General features: G+C 49.4%; 9 protein-coding genes across 9 annotated transcripts; 5 read left to right on the top strand and 4 right to left on the bottom strand.

Moving 5' to 3' along the window:
- Positions 1-1725: 1725 nt before the first annotated feature.
- LRP88_11580 (uncharacterized protein) lies at positions 1726-2688 on the top strand (the record flags this gene model as incomplete). The annotated part of the gene is made up of 4 exons (XM_083248006.1): positions 1726-1853; positions 1976-2103; positions 2170-2523; positions 2606-2688. 4 exons carry the CDS (start codon positions 1726-1728, stop codon positions 2686-2688), a joined length of 693 nt encoding a protein of 230 aa, XP_083095436.1.
- Positions 2689-3548: 860 nt separating this feature from the next.
- On the bottom strand, positions 3549-4761 carry LRP88_11581 (uncharacterized protein; the record flags this gene model as incomplete). Its single annotated transcript, XM_083248007.1, has 4 exons — positions 3549-3850; positions 3902-4027; positions 4079-4447; positions 4509-4761. The coding sequence occupies 4 exons, from the start codon at positions 4759-4761 to the stop codon at positions 3549-3551; spliced, it is 1050 nt and encodes a 349-aa protein (XP_083095437.1).
- Positions 4762-5509: 748 nt separating this feature from the next.
- Positions 5510-5870, bottom strand: LRP88_11582 (uncharacterized protein; the record flags this gene model as incomplete). Its single annotated transcript, XM_083248008.1, has 2 exons — positions 5510-5723; positions 5785-5870. The coding sequence occupies 2 exons, from the start codon at positions 5868-5870 to the stop codon at positions 5510-5512; spliced, it is 300 nt and encodes a 99-aa protein (XP_083095438.1).
- Positions 5871-6291: 421 nt separating this feature from the next.
- Positions 6292-7950, bottom strand: LRP88_11583 (fungal specific transcription factor domain-containing protein; the record flags this gene model as incomplete). Its single annotated transcript, XM_083248009.1, has 1 exon — positions 6292-7950. The coding sequence occupies one exon, from the start codon at positions 7948-7950 to the stop codon at positions 6292-6294; it is 1659 nt and encodes a 552-aa protein (XP_083095439.1).
- Positions 7951-9091: 1141 nt separating this feature from the next.
- LRP88_11584 (uncharacterized protein) lies at positions 9092-9547 on the top strand (the record flags this gene model as incomplete). Its single annotated transcript, XM_083248010.1, has 1 exon — positions 9092-9547. One exon carries the CDS (start codon positions 9092-9094, stop codon positions 9545-9547), a length of 456 nt encoding a protein of 151 aa, XP_083095440.1.
- A 585-nt stretch (positions 9548-10132) lies between these two features.
- On the top strand, positions 10133-11728 carry LRP88_11585 (uncharacterized protein; the record flags this gene model as incomplete). Its single annotated transcript, XM_083248011.1, has 1 exon — positions 10133-11728. The coding sequence occupies one exon, from the start codon at positions 10133-10135 to the stop codon at positions 11726-11728; it is 1596 nt and encodes a 531-aa protein (XP_083095441.1).
- Positions 11729-12376: 648 nt separating this feature from the next.
- LRP88_11586 (uncharacterized protein) lies at positions 12377-12907 on the bottom strand (the record flags this gene model as incomplete). Its single annotated transcript, XM_083248012.1, has 1 exon — positions 12377-12907. One exon carries the CDS (start codon positions 12905-12907, stop codon positions 12377-12379), a length of 531 nt encoding a protein of 176 aa, XP_083095442.1.
- A 1042-nt stretch (positions 12908-13949) lies between these two features.
- LRP88_11587 (uncharacterized protein) lies at positions 13950-16606 on the top strand (the record flags this gene model as incomplete). Its single annotated transcript, XM_083248013.1, has 2 exons — positions 13950-14113; positions 14164-16606. 2 exons carry the CDS (start codon positions 13950-13952, stop codon positions 16604-16606), a joined length of 2607 nt encoding a protein of 868 aa, XP_083095443.1.
- Positions 16607-18150: 1544 nt separating this feature from the next.
- LRP88_11588 (uncharacterized protein) lies at positions 18151-20404 on the top strand (the record flags this gene model as incomplete). The annotated part of the gene is made up of 2 exons (XM_083248014.1): positions 18151-20121; positions 20387-20404. 2 exons carry the CDS (start codon positions 18151-18153, stop codon positions 20402-20404), a joined length of 1989 nt encoding a protein of 662 aa, XP_083095444.1.
- Positions 20405-20562: the final 158 nt, after the last annotated feature.

The raw sequence follows: 20562 nt of genomic DNA on the forward strand, positions 1-20562 counted from the left end.
AGGCGGCATTAGAGTTTATAGCTATATATTAAGCTTTAAGACTATACTTTCTAGGTTAAGAGGAATAAGCTTAGCTCCTCTAAAGGCTAACTTAATATTCTTTTTTATTATAATAGCTTAAAATATAGTATAAAAGGCTAGAAAGAACTTAATCTTTAAAATATAAGTTATAAAGTATTTAATTAAATACTTTATTTCTTAGCTATAAGTATTCTTAAGCACGCTAAAGTACCTAATATTAAGAGACTAAAGTATATAAAATAAATAAGGTAATATATAAAGCTTAATAATTTTCTTCTCTTTATAATATTTCTTAAATTTAATTAAGTAATAACTTTTATAGTTATTAAGGATTAGAAGATAATAGCGACTATTTAATTACTTAGCTATATACTAGTTAAAGTGCTTAAGCCACTTGAGATTAGTCTCGTTATCGGTCTAGCTATTTTAGGTCATTATAATAGCCTAATCGCCCGGGAGGTTATTATCCCGGTACTAGTTAGCAAGGTGATATTAGCTAGCACTAATAATAAATGGCGTGATTGCTTGGCTATCTGCATTAATCGCCTAAATAACTATAATCTATTCCCGGTTTCTAGGCTATATTAATTTTAGCTTTCTATGCCTATCTATGCCTATGATAACTATTTTACTCTAAATTATACCTATTATAAAGCTAGTCTTATTAATATTATAGAAATTATCTAATTAGATATTATACTTCGCGATTATATTTACTATAAGTATAAACTAATTATAAATAATAGCTAGATCTTCGCACTTAGCTCTCTAGTAGTTATACTTTTAAAAAAAACGCATCTTAAGGTCTAGGTATCGCTTAATAAAGTTTAAAGCCTAATATGCGCTAATTAGTGGTGCGTCGCGGTCAATAAGTAATTAATTAGCTATTTCTTTTATACCACGAAGCTAGGGGGGAAATCCTCGCGAATCTAGGTCGAGAATAAAGTAAATAAGGATCTATTCCTCTAGATTAAATAATCAGCGTGAATTAGGAATAGTATTAACTCGGGCTTAGATGCTATTATATTAGTTAAATAGTATTAAATGCTTAACTTAGTAGAGCTTTGTGGCACCTTTAAGACTTAGTTTTAGTATATTTTAATGGGCTTAAAGTGCAAGAAGGATTCTAGCCTCTTTATTAGACTATGATATGCTAGGTGGTTAAGAATTAATTGATTAAATAGAGATAATATAGGTTAAGGGATTTTTTGTCCGGTTTGCTTGCTGTCTGGCTTGCTATATATGTATGTTATACTTATTTAATTTATATACTTATTAAGTATGTTATATTACCCTTTATAAAAAAATAATAATTTATATAATATAAATAGGCTTTTTTTATATTAGCTTAGTAATAATTTTTTAAAAATCTAAGAAAAGTTTTATTGCTTTTATATTATATAAGAAGCTTAACTCTTTAGTTTTTACCTATAAAAGCTTAAGCTAAATTTTAAAGAATTTTTTTAATATATTCTTTTAAGGTAAAAATACAAGTGCGACGCATACTTGCCTGCGACGCATGCTTATCATGTATGTTATTTAGTTTAATATAATATATATACTACCCCGCGTTAGCTACCTCTTCTTATATTTCCCCTTATCTCAGATTCTCTAGCGTCATCCCGTCGCTAAATCCATATCTAGTGCCATTTAGCCTCGGGATTTGTCCTCATCGGTGCTGGCTTCAGCAAGAGCTTCGTCCCCATGATCATCACGCGAATCCTACTTGGTGCCCTCGAGACTCCTGTTGCGCCGGGCAATTTTCTCATCATGACCATGTGGTATACGCGCGAGGAGCAGCCAGCTGGAGCTGGCCTCTTTTACACTGGTAGGTTGGCAAGGTGATGGATCGAACGACTTACTCATGCGATGCTCGAACAGGACTCGCGACTCTCATCACCGGAACCCCTGGCTGGGTTATTGGTTTCATCCACTCTGAGTGGGCTTAGCGTAGCTTCTTCTGGATCACTGGCGGTATTATCCTCATCTACGCCGTCATCGTCGGTATCTTTCTCCCCGACAACCCCGTCAGGGCCAAGTTCATCTCGCAACGGGAAAAGCATGTCGCTGTCGAACGCATGCGTGCCGACTAGCTGGGAATCGAGAACAAGACGTTCAACAAAGCCCAGGTCTGGGAGTTGGTGAAAGATTCCAAGACCTGGCTCATGTTCCTCTTTCACGTCTGGGTTTCTATTCCCAACGGCGGGCTCACCAACTTTTCCCCCCTGATTCTCAACGGTCTTGGGTACTCATCTCAAAGATCTACCCTTCTCATGATGCCGAGTGGAGTCATTCAGACCTTGAGCAGCTATGTCTGTAATTTCGGTGTCTACTTTTGTATCAGACGCTTCCCCAACCTGCAACTGCGCGGGGCTTTTGTCATCGGCGGTCTTGGAGTTGGCCTGATTGTCACCGTTTTTCTTTACACATTGCCCACCGATGCCTATGTCAACCGGCTGTTGGCTCTCTACTGGTTCTACGTTTATTTGGGCTCTTACATAGGTGCGTTTATTCTATAACGCTTGAGCATTCTCGGCCTCTGCCAATGGGCCTGGCAGCAGACATTTAACTAACCCTGGGACAGTCTCGTTGCGTTTGAACAGCGCGAATGCAGCTGGACACACCCAGAAAGTCACCTTGAACGCCGTTGTCTTTGCTGCCTATTGAGTCAGCAACATCATCGCCTCACAGTTCTTCAAAGTCAACCAAGCCTCTTTATACTCCCTTGGTATGGATGCTACGCTGACCTCGTTTGTCCTGCGCATCATCACCATATCTTTTTACATGATATACTGCTGGAACGAAAACCGCAGACGCAATAAGATTGATGACAGGGCTGATCAGCGTGTACATATGGACACTGGCTTTAATGACGTGACAGACCAGGAAAATGTTCACTTCCGTTACGTGTGGTAGATGTTTCCTGGCTGGCTGGTTACCCTAGTGACTTATTGCGGAATTTTTAAGCAGCAGTGCACTGTGGAGGGTCGTGATAGCCTGTCAAGGGGAACACCAGCAATACGTGCATTAAACGTATGAGCCTGACTGACTGATTGTTGTTCTTGGCATTGTGTTGAGAAATTGCAGTCATTTGAAGGTGGGAAGGGATGGTTTTTGTATGGATGGTAAGAGCTGTTAAATACCCCCCTGAGAGGTTGCATTACCTTTCATGATATCGCTAGGGATGAGTCTTCTGCAGGCAGCAGAAAGACAAAAGGAAATGCCACTTTGTTAGCATTAGGATATGATGCTATGATTTGTTGATAATGCGTTCTTTGTCCTATGTAAAGCCCAACCCTTGGTGGGATAGCTAAGCCAGAAGACCGATCGTACGTTAAGCCAATCTACAAAAACATCACCTTCTGAGAGCAACGGCCTCAGGAAGGGCACATGCCCGGCACATAGAGTAATCTTATTCACAACGGTAGACCTGTATTTCGACATGACGTTGCCTTCATCTCTATTGTCCCGAGTTTCTCTGCTTACGGGACTAGGGCTACTACTCTAATGCGAGACAGGAGAGCCGCTCAAGCGTCCCTCACATCTGAGACGTTGGCAAGAACAGTCTCCTCCAGGCTAACCCAGCCTGGCCGCCCAAGGTCTCGCAACAGCTGCTCGGCCTCAGCACGAGGCTTAATCTCATTAGCGTCCGATCCAGAGGAGAAGTTGGCTGGGAATTCCTTGTTAGGCGCGGCCTTTCGGAGGATGTCCAGGATTTCATCCCAGTTAAAGCGGCCGGCAAAGCCAAAAATTCGCCGACCCTTAATGTAGTCGAGGACCGCGGCTGCGACATGCAGTCTACCGGTATCCTGAACGTTGATGTAGTATTCTAGAAACAACTTAGCAATTACGCTCTCCAGACGGAAGAAAAGATACATACGAGGCACAATTATGTGGTGGAATGGGGTCACCTGTCCTTGCCATAGTGCAACGGGGAGGCCAGAACTGCTGGGATGTCCCTGGTTGACTGGGTCGAGAGACTTTCCAAAGTTGAAGTTAGGGAGAACTAAGCATATCAATAGGCATACACGATCTAAAGAACTGTTAGATCCCTCACCTGTGTTGACGACTAGGTCAGGGCGTTTGTCTCGGTTCTCCTTATGGTACTTCCACACCGCCTTCTCGGCCTCGGTTTTGCTGGCTGCATAAACAACGCCGCCACGCTCGGGAGTGTAGGGAGGTTCAGCCCACGCGGCCTTAACGGCGAACTCATTCCACGTGTCCTCCAGCACTTCAACACCAGGGGCGCCTGGTATGGAGAGAACAGCTGCCGACGACGACGAGGTCAAAACGAATCGCTTCACGGAAGTTTCCTTGTAGGCAGACTTAAGGGCATTCTCAGCAAAGTCAATAGCCTGGGGAATCACCTCATTGGGGTCCGGGGCAAAGCTCGTGATGGTCGCAGTGTGCACGACAACGGAAATTCCTACGTAGTAGTTAAATAGTCGGCGCGAGACCCCAGCTACTCTCCTTAATTATTGGCATACCTTTCACGGCCTCATCGAAGGCATCCTCGGCCGTCAGATCGGCGACTTTGAAAAGCTCGAAGCTCCCCTTGCCGTACTTCTTGTCGAAGAGAGCTTGGAGCCAGGAGTTCTTCTCGGTGTCTCGAACCGTACCGCGAACTTTGTAGCCGTACTCGAGGAACTGGTCGACAATGTGGGAACCCAACAGGCCGTTGGCTCCGGTGACAAGGACCGTAGAGCCCTTGGGGACTGCGGGATTATCAAGGGGTGCCATGGTCGTTTCAAGGTCTGAGCAAGATTGTGAGTCGAGCACTGGGGGCGAAGTGTATAATATGCGTAGATAGAAGCACAGATGTAAACGGATAGCAGATTGACTCTCTGGCCATGAAGCTACCATACGCCTTTATATACCACAGACCGAAGCTTACCAATCTACACGCTAACTATGGAGTGCGGACTTGCTGAAACTCCGCTATTGATCCGCAATGGGGTGACTTGTGCAGCTGTTACGTGCCGCTGGCGGAGGGTGTGCCATACGACGCTTAAGATTCAAGGAGTCGCAATGTCTTGATTAATTGACATCATGGGCGCGAATAACTAATCGGCGGCATGCCACACTGTTCTTTAGCTATTGCAAATACGGCATTGGACTCTTTGCCAGGAGAACTGGCTCTGATCTCAAAACTAACCAGCCTAACCGCTACCTACTGTGTTTGTAAGAATTGGCTGTAACTGTGTCCCTAGCAAAATATCCTGCCGTAGAGCAGCTATATGAACCAGTCTTCTGCGTTTCCTACGCGCCGTCCGTATACCTAAATATGTGTTGGTGCTATCTTTGCAATATGGAGTGCAGCCACGACCACGTTGTTGTTCCTCTAGCAAGCAGAGGCTTTGCGGAGAATTATATCGCCACTAACAGGTCTAAATTGCTGGGTATCGCCTCCAGCAGCGCGGATGCTGTTCCATAGTGCTGGAATTGACAGTACAAGTGCTCAAAGTCTTAATCCGCAGGTGTTAACTGCCTAGGTCGCCGCGACAGCCTCGCCAAAGACCAGTACGGGCGCTGCCGTGGTAAAGTTCTTTACATCATCTTGAACCACCTTTGCTCCCTCCGATGCAGCAGCCTTCTGGAACGCAGCCGCACTCTCCCATTTGAGGACAGTGTAGACCTGGTACGGGCCTTCACCTCCCAGCTTGATAACCTCCCAGCCCTTAAGACCTTCCGGCCCCCAGACCCTGTCCCAAGTTTCAGTCGCGTTTCATTGCATGAGTAGGGCAATGGTGAGATGATCCTTACTTATCAGCGATCGGTAGATGCGTCTTCACATAGTAATCAATGTCGAAGTCGTGGCCGACAGGGTACTGGAGAATAACAGTCGCCATTATAATGTTAAAGTGGATGAATTGACTGAAGGCTGAAAGACAAGTGATTCAAAGATAATAAAGAGACGAGATATCGGCAATTATACTAAGACGGACAGTCTGCATAAGATGAATAATCTCAAAGTTTTATATAAGTAATCTTAAAAAGTAATAACTGTTTTGTATGAGTAATCTTTAAAAGGAACGACAAAAAAAAGCATGGGTCAAGGAACAGGAGGAAAGAACATGTCTTAGTGTTGTTTAGACTCGGGGTAACTAAGAGGCCGCCTCTAGTCGGGGTAATTTATAGGCCGCTTCTACTCGGCCGAGGTAACGGACGAACTGCTTGCACGGGGTAAATCAAGGATGCCTTTCGGGTCCGGGTCAGCACGCATCTCCTGCGGGTTTCATACCAACTTCTAGGTTTAGTCACACTTTGCTCCTAATCAGTCCTCCACGGCACAGCTGGCCAAAAATCAAAACTTCCACCCCCTCCGCCATCTCCGGTAAACGGCATAAACATGTGCATATCCATCTCATGCGTTGCCTCCATTTGTACAGCAGTAGTTGTCATCGTTCCGAGAGTTGCCCACTGATCCGAGATGTCTGGTGTAGGAGGCGTGGCTAGGGGTGACTTGGTTATTTGCCTCAGCTTAATGATAAAGTCGGGCGTTTCAACACACTGTCCAGCCTCGACCAGGGCGCGCTCTCGCTGGGCGTAGGCCTTCAGAGCGAATTGCGCCGAGATCACTGCGGCTTCCGATTTAGGGTCTTGGAGTAGAGTATGCCTGATGTATAGGGACGTGAAAATAGCCCAACCGCGATCAGCCAAGGAACTCATGGGACGATGGTATAGGAATGTGGAGAGCGAGGCTAGGATATCTAAGTTGAAGTGCAGGCGGATGTACCAAGCAAAGCCCCACTGGTCCATCTGTTCGTATGAGTCGCTCGCATTTTCGCAGCTGGATAGAATGAGTTTGAAGAGGTTATCTCTGGGGGAGAAGACGTCGACACCCCAGTCAGGCGATTCGTGCATGGGACGCATCATGTCGTGTAGGCGCTTGATGAGATGTGGACGAATTCCCAGGGCCGCCGCGTGAGCGTTGCTTGCCTTTGCGTTTATGAACCGGCTCTCCATATCCAGGAGGTCAGCCTCCAGCCCTTCTATGAGGGTACGGTTGCGTTCCACACTGGTAGGATGTATCTCTTGGCCCAGGATATTTGCTTCAACGGCCTGTCGCGTCTCTTCATCGAGCAGATATGCGGCAACACGATGGATTATCATGACAAATGCCATCTCGGTTGGGCCATCTCTATGCGCCAACTCACCCGTGGCATCAGGAAACAAATCCGCATCATTCAGGTTGAGGGGCTGCCTGGTGTCAAAGCGCTTGGGGATGCAGCTATATGTCAAACCGCAGTCGATGCCAAGTTTGATGTCATACATGACAATCTGCCACCAGATTCGGCGACGCATTTCGGTCTCAAAAGGTGACAGATGTAGTCGTGTGCCATCACGATGGTAGCCCATGCTCATAGCTATTCGTACCAATGAGCCCAGCAGAACCCATGACGCGTGCTTGTTGCACTGGCCCATGAGAATGATCTGAATGGTCAGCAGGTTTCTTCTCACATAGAAAGGCCAAGAGCTTACCGAGGTGTGCACCAGGGCTTGGAGGACCACCATGTTGTACCGTTTCAAGGAGTCAAAACGCACGAGCACTGCGCTCACGCCTTTCAACATCTCTTGCAACACGCCCTCTCGAGTTTTGTCCTCGCCCAAGATACCTGCCAGCTCATCGCTCCTCAACGCGAGAACCGCCAACCCGAGGATACTATACATCAATGCCTGCTGGTCTAATGGAATCAGAGTCATGTCGGCGGCGGCAGATACGATCAAAGCCTGCATGGATGGCGCGTGGATGATCTTGATGAGTGGGTTAACGCGATCAAGGAAGATCTGCCAGAGCTTGAAAACTGTGACAGGGTCGAGCTGTGGGGTTTCAGAGCAACTGGGTGAGAAATACTCCGAGAGGTTATGGGGCGCGTCGTCTTCGTGCATGAGAGCCTCTGGGTGATCCTCCTCGATGATCTTCTTCATCTTGTGGATCTGAAATCCTTGTCAGTACGTGATGTCCATACACGACAGAGAATAGATACCTCATCATTTAGAGTAACCCACAGCTCGCCATCAGCAGGCCTCCTGGTCTGATTACCGGCAGCCTCACTCACGTTGAGGTAATGGTCGTTCGGGATGCCCTTCGTGATGTCATCGTCTAGTTGTAAGGAACCCCTGCGACTGCTTCCAGCAACTGCGTATTGTTGCAGTAATGCTTCGCATTTTGTGAGGCGTTCCTGGAGGTCTTGACTAGTGGGCTTGACTCTGGGTCTCGGAGGCGCTGGTTTCGACGGGATGCAAGTAATATTGGCCTGGTTATTTTTAGCACTATTTAGTCAAACTCATGAGTTGCAAGCGAAGACTTGACCAAGGACATGCTTGGAGCACCTCCAAAGAGAATCAACCACGGGAATGAGAGTAGGATGAATCAAAGCAGATACCTTTACACAGTGCGCACAGGGAATGGTCCTATCGCAACGAATCTTCCTCCTCTTGCAATTGGCACAAGAAAGGGTTCGGTTGCTCGGCCTGCTGGACCCTCCGCCAGTGCCCACTCGACCGGATGCAGTCGCCATAATGGAAGGGAGAGTACACCGAGGGGCGCGCGAAAAGTAAGATGACGTGGTATACAGAGCTCAATCGCGATAGACCAGCCGGACTGTAACCTGTGCGACAAGTCCGCACTCGCCACGGACTCACGGACTGGGAGGACCCCGCGCCTTTTATTATCCCCTTCATTGTTGTTAGAGAGGGGGGATAAGCATCCGGACGTTGCACGTGTCGTCTCTGTCCGCACCGAGCGGAGAAGGGCAACCGAATCATGTTGCGCCCAGCTTCGCATGCACCTTGATGATCGACAATGGCGTTTCCTAACTGGATGGCGTGCCATTTCACCATTTTTGGCATAGTATGACTCGACTCGTCAATGTACTCTGCGCAGCAGAGCATTGCAGAAGATAAGGCTAGCTATAAGTAAGGCAAATTCTTCGATGCTATAGAAAGTGATGAACAACAAGCGATCAAGAAACAACAACACACAAGAAACAACGATTCCTTCGATTTAGAGTCGTCTCAAAAACACCCATTCAAGGAGGCAGCAGCTGTCAGTGAAGCCAACATAATCATGTCAAGCAACATCATCAGTGTTTCCGTCGGGAACTGCGAGTCCAAGGAAGTCATGGTCTCACTTGTCCAACGCGACATCAACTTCTTTTCCTACACCGATCCAGAGGCTCGCCTCGCTGCAATTCGAGAAATCTTTGCCCCCGACATCGTCTGGTTCGACTTCGACGGCACTACCCACCACGGCCACGATGGCTTGCTGAAGCGTTCCTCCTTTCTGCTCGAGCGGCTGAACGGCTTCGCTCATCGCGCCAAAGACGGAGCTAGTGTGTGCCAAAACATGGCCACGGGGCGCTGGGAGGTAGTACCGGAGGGCACCGAGGATGATCAAGATCAGATACCCGTCATCCAGGGTGGCGATGTTCTTGTAGTGGATAATAGGAAGATTAAAATCTTATGGTCATATGTTGATAAGCTTGATGAGGTTTTGCTCTCTCGGTTGGGGTGCGAATACTAAGGTAGATAGTAACAAGTACTAGGTTATATTTATGTGTCACACTAGAAAGATCCTGCGTGATTGAACTGTCGCCAGACATCGTCAGACAATTCATGGGAAGCTGGAACAGGTCAACTTTACGGCTAAAGTTTTAACCGCTACTGTGTGCCGATATGAGGAGACGCAACCCGCTCGGGCACAGCGAAACTTTATCCCCGGTATTGAAACGCTAGGCTCGGCAGAGGTTTCTTGAAACGGCTCTTCTCGTTTAAGAATTAGGCAGTTGGGCAATAGGTGACCCGGGCGCAGTGTTGACTACAGTCCGATTTGCGCATTGTCCTGAAGGCCCGCCCCACGTCACACTGTACCAGGTTATCAGGCCGGAGAGTTGTCCGCTGGCATTGACCTGATATAGGATCATGTTCATGCGCAACTGGTACAACTCAAGTTAATCCACCATTCGCTGAGTCGCAGGGGTTTAATTGGCTTCGGACGGACCGAATTGCGTCGATTAGTGGGCCGATTGTCAAGAATATTAAAGAGCCCATCATCTTCCTCCATCCTTCTCTTTTGCTTCCAGCAGGCCAATTCGACATCTCACTCAATATGGCAGTCCCCTATCTTGTCGCTCTATGCGCTCTGTTTCTACTATCATGTCTTGGTCAGCCAGTCCAGGCCACCGAGTTTCAACAGCAATGTTCCAAATTGGCCAAATCTTTGAGAATTCCCAATGCAAATCTGACACGGTCAGAGTTTGTTGCAGCCAACACTACTCTGTCATTTCCTAATGTGGACCCAAGCTGCGGCCGCGCTTCCCAGCTTGTGGTGGCAGATCTTTGCCGCGTCACGCTAGAGGTCGCCACATCAACAAGGTCTGGAATCAAGATGGAGGCCTGGCTACCGCAGAACTGGACCGGACGGTTTCTGAGCACTGGAAACGGCGGTCTCGGGGGCTGCATCCAGTACGAAGATATGGACTACGCATCATCCCTAGGTTTTGCCACAGTTGGGACCAACAACGGCCACAACGGCCAGTCGGGCAGCGCCTTTCTCAACAACCCCGATGTTATCGAGGACTTTGCCTACAGGGCTCTTCATACGGGCGTGGTGCTGGGTAAAGATATCAGCAAGACCTTTTACGGCAAACCGCACACAAAGAGCTACTACCTTGGCTGCTCCACGGGCGGTCGTCAAGGATGGAAGGAGATTCAGTCATTCCCAGAAGACTTTGACGGCGTTGTCGCTGGGGCTCCTGCTTTTTCTTTCAACAACCTCACGTCGTGGAGCTGCCATTTCCTCCCATTGACGGGCGAGGCCGGTGCCGAAACTTTCATTCCAGTTGATATGTGGCCCACTATCCATCAGGACATCCTAGATCAGTGTGATGACCTGGATGGTGCAAAGGACGGCATTCTTGAGTCGCCAGACTTGTGTGACTATGATCCTAGTGGTCTTCTTTGCCAGGATGGCGAAACAAGCAACTGCCTCACATCAACGCAAGTCGAGACGCTTCGTAACATTTATGCTCCATTGATGGCCGCGGATGGAAGCCTGGTGCATCCTCGGATGCAGCCTGGTGCTGAGTTGACAGGGGCGTCAACTATGTACTTTACCGGCAGGCCCTTCTTTTCAGCTGACTGGTTTCGGTACGTCGTTTTCAACGACTCTGACTGGGATCCTCTCAGCCTCAAGCCCGAGGACTACGACCTGGCATCTACCCTGAACCCGTTCAACATCGAGACATGGCAGGGTGATCTGTCGGCTTTCCAGAAGAGGGGAGGCAAAGTCCTTCACTATCATGGCCTAGTTGATGGAGTCATTACGAGTGACAACTCGCCAAGATACTACGAGCACGTGTCACGAACAATGAACTTGACCTCGGCAGAGCTCGATGACTTCTACCGCTACTTCCGCATCTCAGGCATGGCTCACTGTAGCGGAGGGCCCGGGGCTACCTTCATCGGCAATCAGGCTAAAAGCATGGCAAGTTTGGATCCCAAGGAGAATGTTCTTATGGCTATTGTCAATTGGGTCGAGCAAGGCGAAGCCCCAGACGCAATTCTTGGTACAGCCTATGTCAACGGGACCAAGGAAGCCGGTGTGGACTTTAAGCGTTGGCATTGTCGGTGGCCTAGGCGCAATGTCTACAAGGGAGAGGGGGATATAAAGGACGAGGATAGTTGGGAATGTAGAGATGATTAGTTTATATTCTAATACGAAGGATCATGACTTCTGGAACTTTTTTCCTAAAAATGCCGAGGTCAAGGACCCATGGTCACGCAAACACGGCATTCTGTGTTTCGAGAGACATACTGTAGCATAGGTAGGTATGCACGGTACAAGAGTGATATATGACATTTAGGTGCATGGACGAGACATTTGGGCCTGTGAAATGGGTATGGTCGACTGTTTGAGCCCGATTATCGGCCGCATACGGTGAGGATCTACGATACGACGTTGTGGCTCGGCGGAATGTCTGGAATGGGCTCGTTTTAACTGCCGTGTGTTTAATTGTAACGACAGAAAACGTGGCCGATAAGCTTTTAAAGCGGTAAGCCACCGCCACGAAAACGCCTCCTCATGCTTACTACAACTACACTCTTTTCCCATTTCACTTTTCGTTTACAGTTCAGTTCAAAGTTGCAACTTCACGAACATCAGCGATCCATCATTTACTGTGGGCTCCACACATTTGTCTCAGCGATGACAAGAAACACTGTATTAAACCTCCCCAAGCGAAATATGAACCAGTTTCGTTCCACCAACAACATTCAAGGAAAAGTGTGAATGATAATTCGAGCTACCAACACCAGCTGCCGCTCATCACCAGTTGGTTCCAACCTTAGATCCTTAGACCCAGATCATTGCAAAAGCGGCAATTCCGACAGTGCTGAGTAGTAGAAGATCGAGATGAACGGTTGGCGCACCGGCAACAGTGACGACACTTGGTGTCCCGGGGCTGTCGGGCGCAGCGACTGGGTCAGTGGTGCTGGGCTCGGGAGTGCCGCCATATTGGCCAGGGTTTGAGTTAGGGCTAGAGTCAGACTCAGAGCCGGGGTTGGAACCAGAGCCAGCACTCTCAGGGGCGTTGGGCAGCTGAGGTTCGTGGAGGTTGCCATCGTTCTCTGTAGCGTTGGGTTCTTCAGGGCCATCGGGTTGTCCTGGAGCACCGGGAACACCGGGAGCCTCGGGCTTGGGGGCAGAGTTTGAAGATTGCCCAGGTGCAAATACAGTCTTTGTTGGCTCACTGTCCCCGGGACAAGAGCAAATGGTGATAGTGGGAAGCGTCTTGGTTGTAACGCAGCTGGGGGGCTCTGTGGCTGCACCAACTAGGGCGCTGGTGAAAACAGCAAGAAGCGTGAGGGTGGATGATGACTTCATGTTTGAGGAAGAGAAATGTGTGCAAGAGGAAACGATGTCGGGTGTGTTGAAAGCGAAGATTCACTGATGGTTGATTCCCAAAGTGTGAGGGGCAAGAATGGTATTTCTAATAACTGCGAGACCTCTTGTCCTTTTACTGGGTGTGTCACCCGTATAGACCGAGCAGGTAAACAGGCCACTCTGATGACTGACAGCTCTCCGAATCTTGATGCCGAGCAGATCCATTCCCTAGACCGACAAGAAACTTCAACATGAAGATGAACATAAAATGTCTCATGATTGACGCTTTAGGCATCGTTCACGAGAGACGACAAAAGGTCGTTGCGGGCACGCTACCGAAGAAGGACCGATCTAGGAGAGGTAAAGGAGCACGAGAGAACTCTGAATCAGGAAGAAAGAGACGTGATCCTTCATCCTTCAAACCCAAATTCAAGGCGATAACTTCAGTGGGTTAGCTGCATTCAGATGCCGAAGCTCGATACGAGGTGGTATGGAGTTGAACTGGATGCTCATATGATTTGTGACTGAACCCACACGAATGTCATCTCGGCCGCTCTGTTATCACCGACAAACGCTTCTTGTCAAAGGGGACTAAGTGATCAACTAGTAATCTTTGGCTTCTCCTCTAAGTGGGGATACTTTATTGATAGTCTGGAGGGTTCTGATCTGAATGTCTCGGCCCGACCTACCATGTCACGCAAGGGTGCTACCTATGCAAGACATCTTGAAGGAATGTGCAGGATTCAACAGAACTACTAGGCGATGCTAACCTGGTGTTTTCAAGCTCGCTTAAAAGCTGAACAGAGTGGCCGGAATAGGTAGGTAAGGGATTTCTTTATCCGGGCTTGCCAAGGTGCCATCTGTTGAAGAGGATACCGAGAGTCTGTGCCAGCAGGTCTCTCATAAGTTATATAACCCTCTGAGCTCTTCAGTAACTTCCTCTTTTATTCTGATCACATCTCTTTACTCCCTTTCATCTTCAAGTTACTAGCTAAGACATCCTCTCATCAAAGAAGAGCACTGGTCAGTTCAGACTGGCACCATGCGTCTCCAAACCTTTATCTGGGGAAGCGCAGCCTTGCTCCTTTCGAGCACAGGTCTCTCTACAGCTGGGACGTCTGATTGCCTCAACGGGTTCCAGTTTATCGAGCTTCAGCCTTATGAGGTCATTTGTGATGGAACCACCTCGGCTTCCACTCGCACTAGGTAACTTGTCCTACCAATGCTGAACCAGGAAGAAGTTAACCTGTCTCTAGGACTTATACTGTTCCATTCGAACCTCTGAGTACCAATCCTCCCGATCAAAATGGCACTCCTGGACTGCCCAATGATCCTGGGAAGCCTCAGATCCCAGGTCAACCCGGGACTCCACCGAACCCCAACCCGCCAGTTCAGCCAAATCCCCCAGGGCAACCTCGGGTACCAGGTCAACCCATTGTGTCTGGCCATCCCGGAAGTCCCAATGAGCCGCAATCTCCCCCTGGTGTTTTCACCATCACCATTACTGGCATATCTCCCCCGTTGAAGACTGAGGGTACCCCACCGCCGAGAGGGGGTTTCCGGACCATCACTGAATACGTATTCCCTCCCCCAGTCCCTGGAACTACCACGTCCTTTGTGACAGGACCAACTCCTGGAACAACAACAGTTCCGCCAGCTCCTGGCTGCTCAGGCTCCGATTGTATTCATACCATCGTGGTAACTGTCCCGGGACCTATCCCCAGTCTTACTACCAGAACCACAACAACCCCACGAGCGCCAGGCACAAGCACGGTCGTAGTCACAGGCCCTCCCCCTTTGGATCCTCCAAACACAATATTTATAACGACCACTGTCCCAGGAACTACTCCTGGAACCATCACTATTCCCCCAGCTTCGAATTGTGAGACCTCATGCGTGGAAACTGTGGTGGTCACGACTGTTCCCTCAACGCCACCCAACACTGCCATCACATTGACTGAGGTCTGCACGGCTACAACCTCCTGCGAGCCCATTACCATTACGCCTCGGGCCGATTGTGTTCGTCCTTGTACGACGACGGTCATTACCTACCCTCCCAACACACCATCCCTCATGACGCCGCCACCTGATGTTATCACGACAATCACTGAGCCTTGCACCAGCACTGACTCTTGCGAGCCCGTCACCATTACGCCTCCAACCGATTGTGTTCGTCCTTGTACAACAACTGTTATTACCTACCCTCCCAGCACACCATCCTTCACTACGACGCCGCCTGATGTTATCACGACAATTACGGGAACTTGCACTAGCACTGGCTCTTGCGAGCCCATTATTACTATTCCGCCTGCGAACAACTGCAGGCACCCATGCACAACGACGGTCATTACCTACCCTCCCAGCACACCATCCCTCACGACTACACCTCCTGATGTCATCACCACTATTACGGAGCCTTGTACGGCTATTGGAACCTGCGAGCCTGTTGTTACTGTACCACCTCCCAGTGATTGCACTCACCCCTGCACAACCACAGTTAAAGTCCGTCCTTCTAGTTCAGTGTCTCTCACAACTACGCCTCCTCCTGATGTCGTCACCACTATCACTGAGCCATGTCCCAGTACCGGAACCTGCGAACCTGTGGTCACGGTACCACCCCCAAGTGATTGCACTCGCCCCTGTACAACGTCGGTGTTTGTCCGTCGCTCGACCAGTTCATCAGAGGCTCCCTCTACCACTACATACGGATCTTCGTCGACGGAAGAGTCGTCTACGACAACAGAGACATCCTCAACACAATACCCTACTACATCCGAAGAGTTCACAACCACTGAGGAGACCACGTCAACCACAAGTGAAGACTTTACTACCTCTCAGGAGCCTACAACTACTCAAGCGTCTACGACCACAACAGAATCTACCACGTCCCAAGAGCCCACAACCTCTGATGAGACTATCACGCCGGCAGAGTCAACCACGTCCGAGGAGCCAACCACATCCGCCGAATCCACAACCACCACGGCACCAACCACAACGGATGCACCCACAAGCACTGAGGAATCTACAACTTCCGATGCCCCATCAACAACAACATCGGAAACCCCGCCCTGCACGCCAGGCCTCGAATGGGCGTTCTATAACTTTGAACAGGCCCCTGACGGGGAAACCAACCCTGGTCAGATCCCATATCATCCTACTGAGCAGACTACAACCTGGTCACAGCAAACATTCCAGATTGGCACTTCTCTTAGCGGGCAATCCCCGGGATCAAGGGGAACAACCACGACTGTTGGCATACCGAGCCAGGATCAAACCTTTACTGTCTACGGCACAGATACTGGCACAAATGCCCAGTACAACATCGTGCAGCACATTGGTTATTTCCACCCCAACAAGGTTGGCACATACACGTTCAATCTCCCAAATGATCAGCTAGACGATGCCGTGTACACTTGGATCGGAGATCCAGCAAGGTTGGGATACAATAACGGCAATACCTACTACATCGCCGATTACTACGCACCTACTTCGAGGTCCTTCACATACGATGTCCAGAATGCTGGAGACTACATCCCGTTCAGGTTGTCGTGGGTCAACGCTCAGCAGGGTGGTGGCTTTGGCTTTTCCGTTGAGGATCCCGATGGGAATGTTATCCTGTCTGACAGTACTCCAACCACTGATGGACAATTCGTCAACGGATGTGCTGACTCTGTCGATGCCCCTCCTTTTGACTTTTGATCGAGTCAGGGTGTTATGATTGCGGTAATCGCATATTCGCGTGTGTTTGGTTGAACGGTTATTCTATGTTCTTGTACCTCCTATGTCATCTTTTTTGTACTCATTCTTTTGTCAACTTCATGGTTTTATTGCTGCTGGCTAGTTCGGGGGGTGATGTAGGGGTAATGCTCTAATCAACCTGCCTCTATCTGACCTAATTGAGCTCTTCTTCTTTAAAGCTCAATGCTGGGAGTCGTAGTCCTTAACCCCCCATAGTCAAGGAGGGGTCTGTTACCAACACCCATCTTTCGGGCACTGGGAGTGTCACTTGAGATAAGGATGCCACTTCGCCCCGGAAAAAGATCAGTTTATCTTTGGCAAACACCATCTGGTCTCTTAATCCCAACACACCCTGTGACAATCCCTTCGCTGTCTCGCTTTGGTAAAATGAAAGCAAGCTAAACAGCTCTAGGGACTGACCCTTGATTGTGAGTGTTCTGGGCTTTGTGAGGTCTTAGTTGCCAAATGCCACAAGATCCCCCGTCTGCATCATCTGCGAAGCCATCCCAACCAAGCAGCGTTACTATTGTCTCATGTCCCTGTGCAGCACCCTGGTAGGCTTATCTGTCCCGGTCATATCCACACGAAAAATCTATCAATTGGTGTTCTCACAGCTTCTTCATTACTGTCCAAATTGCCAGATAGATGGCTATCCACCCATCACCATTCTTGGTTGTTCGATGTAGCGCCATCCTGTCATGCTTGCCCTGCAGGGCTGATGAGCAAGGGTGGGGGCAGAAGACTAAATAAGTGAGCCAATAAACTACCCCTGTACTTACTCCCCTGACGCGAGACAGGGATGCTGGTCAAAGCTGAATGCGTCGCGGGCTGTATTGTGTGGCTATGCCATCAGGCAACAAGGCTGTGTCGCTGTTTCATCACCTCGACGGTAAAGTCATTATCTCTTTCTCTCACATATTAAGGCTCTGAGCCCGTTGTTCCTGGATGCTTCGGTTCTCTCACAAGTCACCATGGCGACACAAGCCGGCATAGAGAGCCAAGAACTCCAGCTTGAACAGTGGATCCGGCCCTCTGACAGTCGGCTCGTCCCTTTGGTGCTCCAGACTGCCGAGGATCCACGGCTTCTACGTCCCACGTCGAGATGGACTCGAATCCAAAGACCGCGGTCCCGAGTCCACTCAGTCCTCCGAGTCTCCTACTGGATAGGATCATCCATCTTCGAGCCAGGCAAGCTAACCGCGCGCTATACCTTACAATCAACTTTTCTAGCAGCTTTGAAACTTGGCGTTGCTTGGCCTCTGCTTTGCATCTTGGTAATACAATACACGCCTCTCTATATAAAAGCTCACTGACTGAAGCCATGATAGACTGCTGGGGTCGAGGGATTCTGGCCAGACATCAAATCAGAAAACTTCATCAATCCCGACACGCGGTATGACCCTGTCCTCTGCCCACCATTAGCAGCTAGTACACCCAGCCCGGACCAGAGTCCGCAGAGACAAGGAGCAGCTCCAACTCGACAGTCATATCTAGACGACATCAGATTGACCCCGACAGCTCCAGCCCAAGGTCCCGGATTACACGGAGCCGCGACTGCGCGACTTGTTAACAGCAATGCTGCTGCATCGACTCATCTCCGCCCACGATATCTATGCTTTGTCCAAAACTTCGACAAGGGCAGCTTTAAGACAATCAAGGTATCTGATTACATTTGGGAAAATGGGGATGACGTTGATTTGGAGTTTGTCTTCGTGTCGTACACTCGAATGCAGTTTAGAGTCGCCACGAATGAGGAGATATCCAAGTTCAACTACCCAAATGAAGAGGCCAGGGAAGCCAACAGACAACTTGCCCAGAGAGACCGACAGACCCTCATAAACTATGGTATCGATGCAGCGAGACGAGCTGGGAAGAGGGCGTTCTGGCTCGACTTTGAGTGTGTCCGGAACGACGATGGTATTGCGAGAGCAACCAGCGATAGCGACGACGTCTACCGCATCTGCGATATTGTTCGTGTCGCACACTCCATGATCATTGTAATCGGACCTTCAGCTTCCGACAAGGTAACGGCCATGCTTGCAAAGAAAGAAACCCCAGCTTTTACTCGCGAAACCGTTACACCTTGGTTGCGACAATGGGGCTCACGTCTGTGGACTCTACCCGAGCTTCTCCTCTGCCCACGCGAGCACAGGATCAAGCTGTACGTGGCTGGAGACTCCTCTGAGCCCAAGGCTTTGGCGAAGCGCAACTTTGCAGAGAGAGCTTGGGACGATGCTGTAGCGGTGAAGGAGCTGGTCGACCACTTCGAGAACACAGCTACTCTCAAACACGACCACCTCATAGAAACTGCCCTCGCATGCTTTTCCCGGCGGCAGACAGACCAGTTCAGCCAGGGAGACATTGCCTATGCCATCATGGGCCTTTTCCCCAGTAGCAGTCGACCATCAATCAACAAGAAAGACGCGGGATTTCAGGCCTTTGCCAAGCTCTGCCTTGCCAACAAGAGCGACGCATGTCTCGTGCAGCTGATATCTCTGGCTCCGCAGCCAGGTGCTCCATGGCACGACATGGCAGACCGCTGGGGAGCAAAGCTGCGTGATATAAGCCCAACATGCAGAGTCTCCGAGGTCCTGGGGCCGACAACGATCCGACTGGATGGAGTGCACGGCGCAACAATTCACTGGGACAACCTGGACCCCGAGCCTCTGTTTGACAACGAGACGTCAAAATACCGTTCGGGTATCTTTGCTATGGGAATCACTTGGTCAGCAATGCTTACAAGGCTTGCTTATATTTTCCTAGTTATTTTGTGGTTTGTGGAGGGACCGGATCATTGCGACGAGGTGACGCCCATGATTGCCTGGGTGAACCACATCGCTGGCGCTTTCGCCCTCTTTGCGCCAATCTTACTTTTGTCTTCCCGAGGTGCTTGGAAAAGCACGGTTAAGCCACGGCTAATCGGGATCGAAGGAAGGGCGAATGCTGCAAGCTTGGAGAAGCAACTCTGGGGGTTCAATCACGGGAGACTTCAGGACACCACCCCTCAGTCGTACACAGACACGGACGACAGTGGTCTTTCCCGAGTAACCCCAAAGACTGATGGCGACTTTTCATTCTCATTGGTCGATACTCGGATGATGACGCTGACGCACTTTCGCTGTCAACTACCTCCAGTTGCCATGTTCATCTGCGGCGAGGAGGACGGCGGAACGCAACGTGCTCTGCTCTGTTCGTATGATTGGAGACAGAAGACCTTCCAGCGCCAGACAACCTTCCGACGCCAGACTGGAGGCCGGAGAAGTCTTGACCAAATGCATTGCATGGATGGAATTCGATTTTCTCTGCCTCCGCCGTCCAAGAAACTACCCCCGGAGAGCGCTATCAATACTATCCAGTCGGTGTCGCAGACTGATCTCGAGGCAAATTCAGCCGATCCTGAAGGGGCAGACGAGGAAATACTCGAAGACAGGTCTCGCATGTGGATCGCAGAGGTCATCTTCTTCATCATTTGCATTGTAAGTTCCACCGAGAACTTGACCCGCGTTTGCTAATAGATCTAGATTGCTGTCAATATGGATGGGTCATCAGGCCACTTCCTAAATCTCGAAGTCCACCCGACCTACGGATTGACCTACACCGCTTCGTTTCTTATAGTCCAGCCCCTGGCTTATCTGGTTTTAACGCGGGTGTCTCTTGCCCGCGCTTTCCGGTACATTGTCATGTTCAAATGTAAAGACTGTCTCCCCCCTCTCATAACGATCTCGAGCTGACTGTCTCTAGGGTTCCTACCGCTACTAGCCCCCCAATATCACTACGAGGCCTCCCCATCTACAATAACCATGTTTCTCTTTCTCGCGGGCTCAGTGGACGGCTTCCTCCTTTCGGCATTCGTCATACTTACCTGGTCGTGGTATAGTCCGAGGGAAATGCCTCTGCGCCTTCTGGTCTGGGCCCTT

The sequence above is a fragment of the Fusarium phalaenopsidis genome, assembly GCF_050370095.1.
Source record: "Fusarium phalaenopsidis strain FUZ10S chromosome Unknown contig_32316, whole genome shotgun sequence".
Classification (NCBI taxonomy): domain Eukaryota; kingdom Fungi; phylum Ascomycota; class Sordariomycetes; order Hypocreales; family Nectriaceae; genus Fusarium; species Fusarium phalaenopsidis.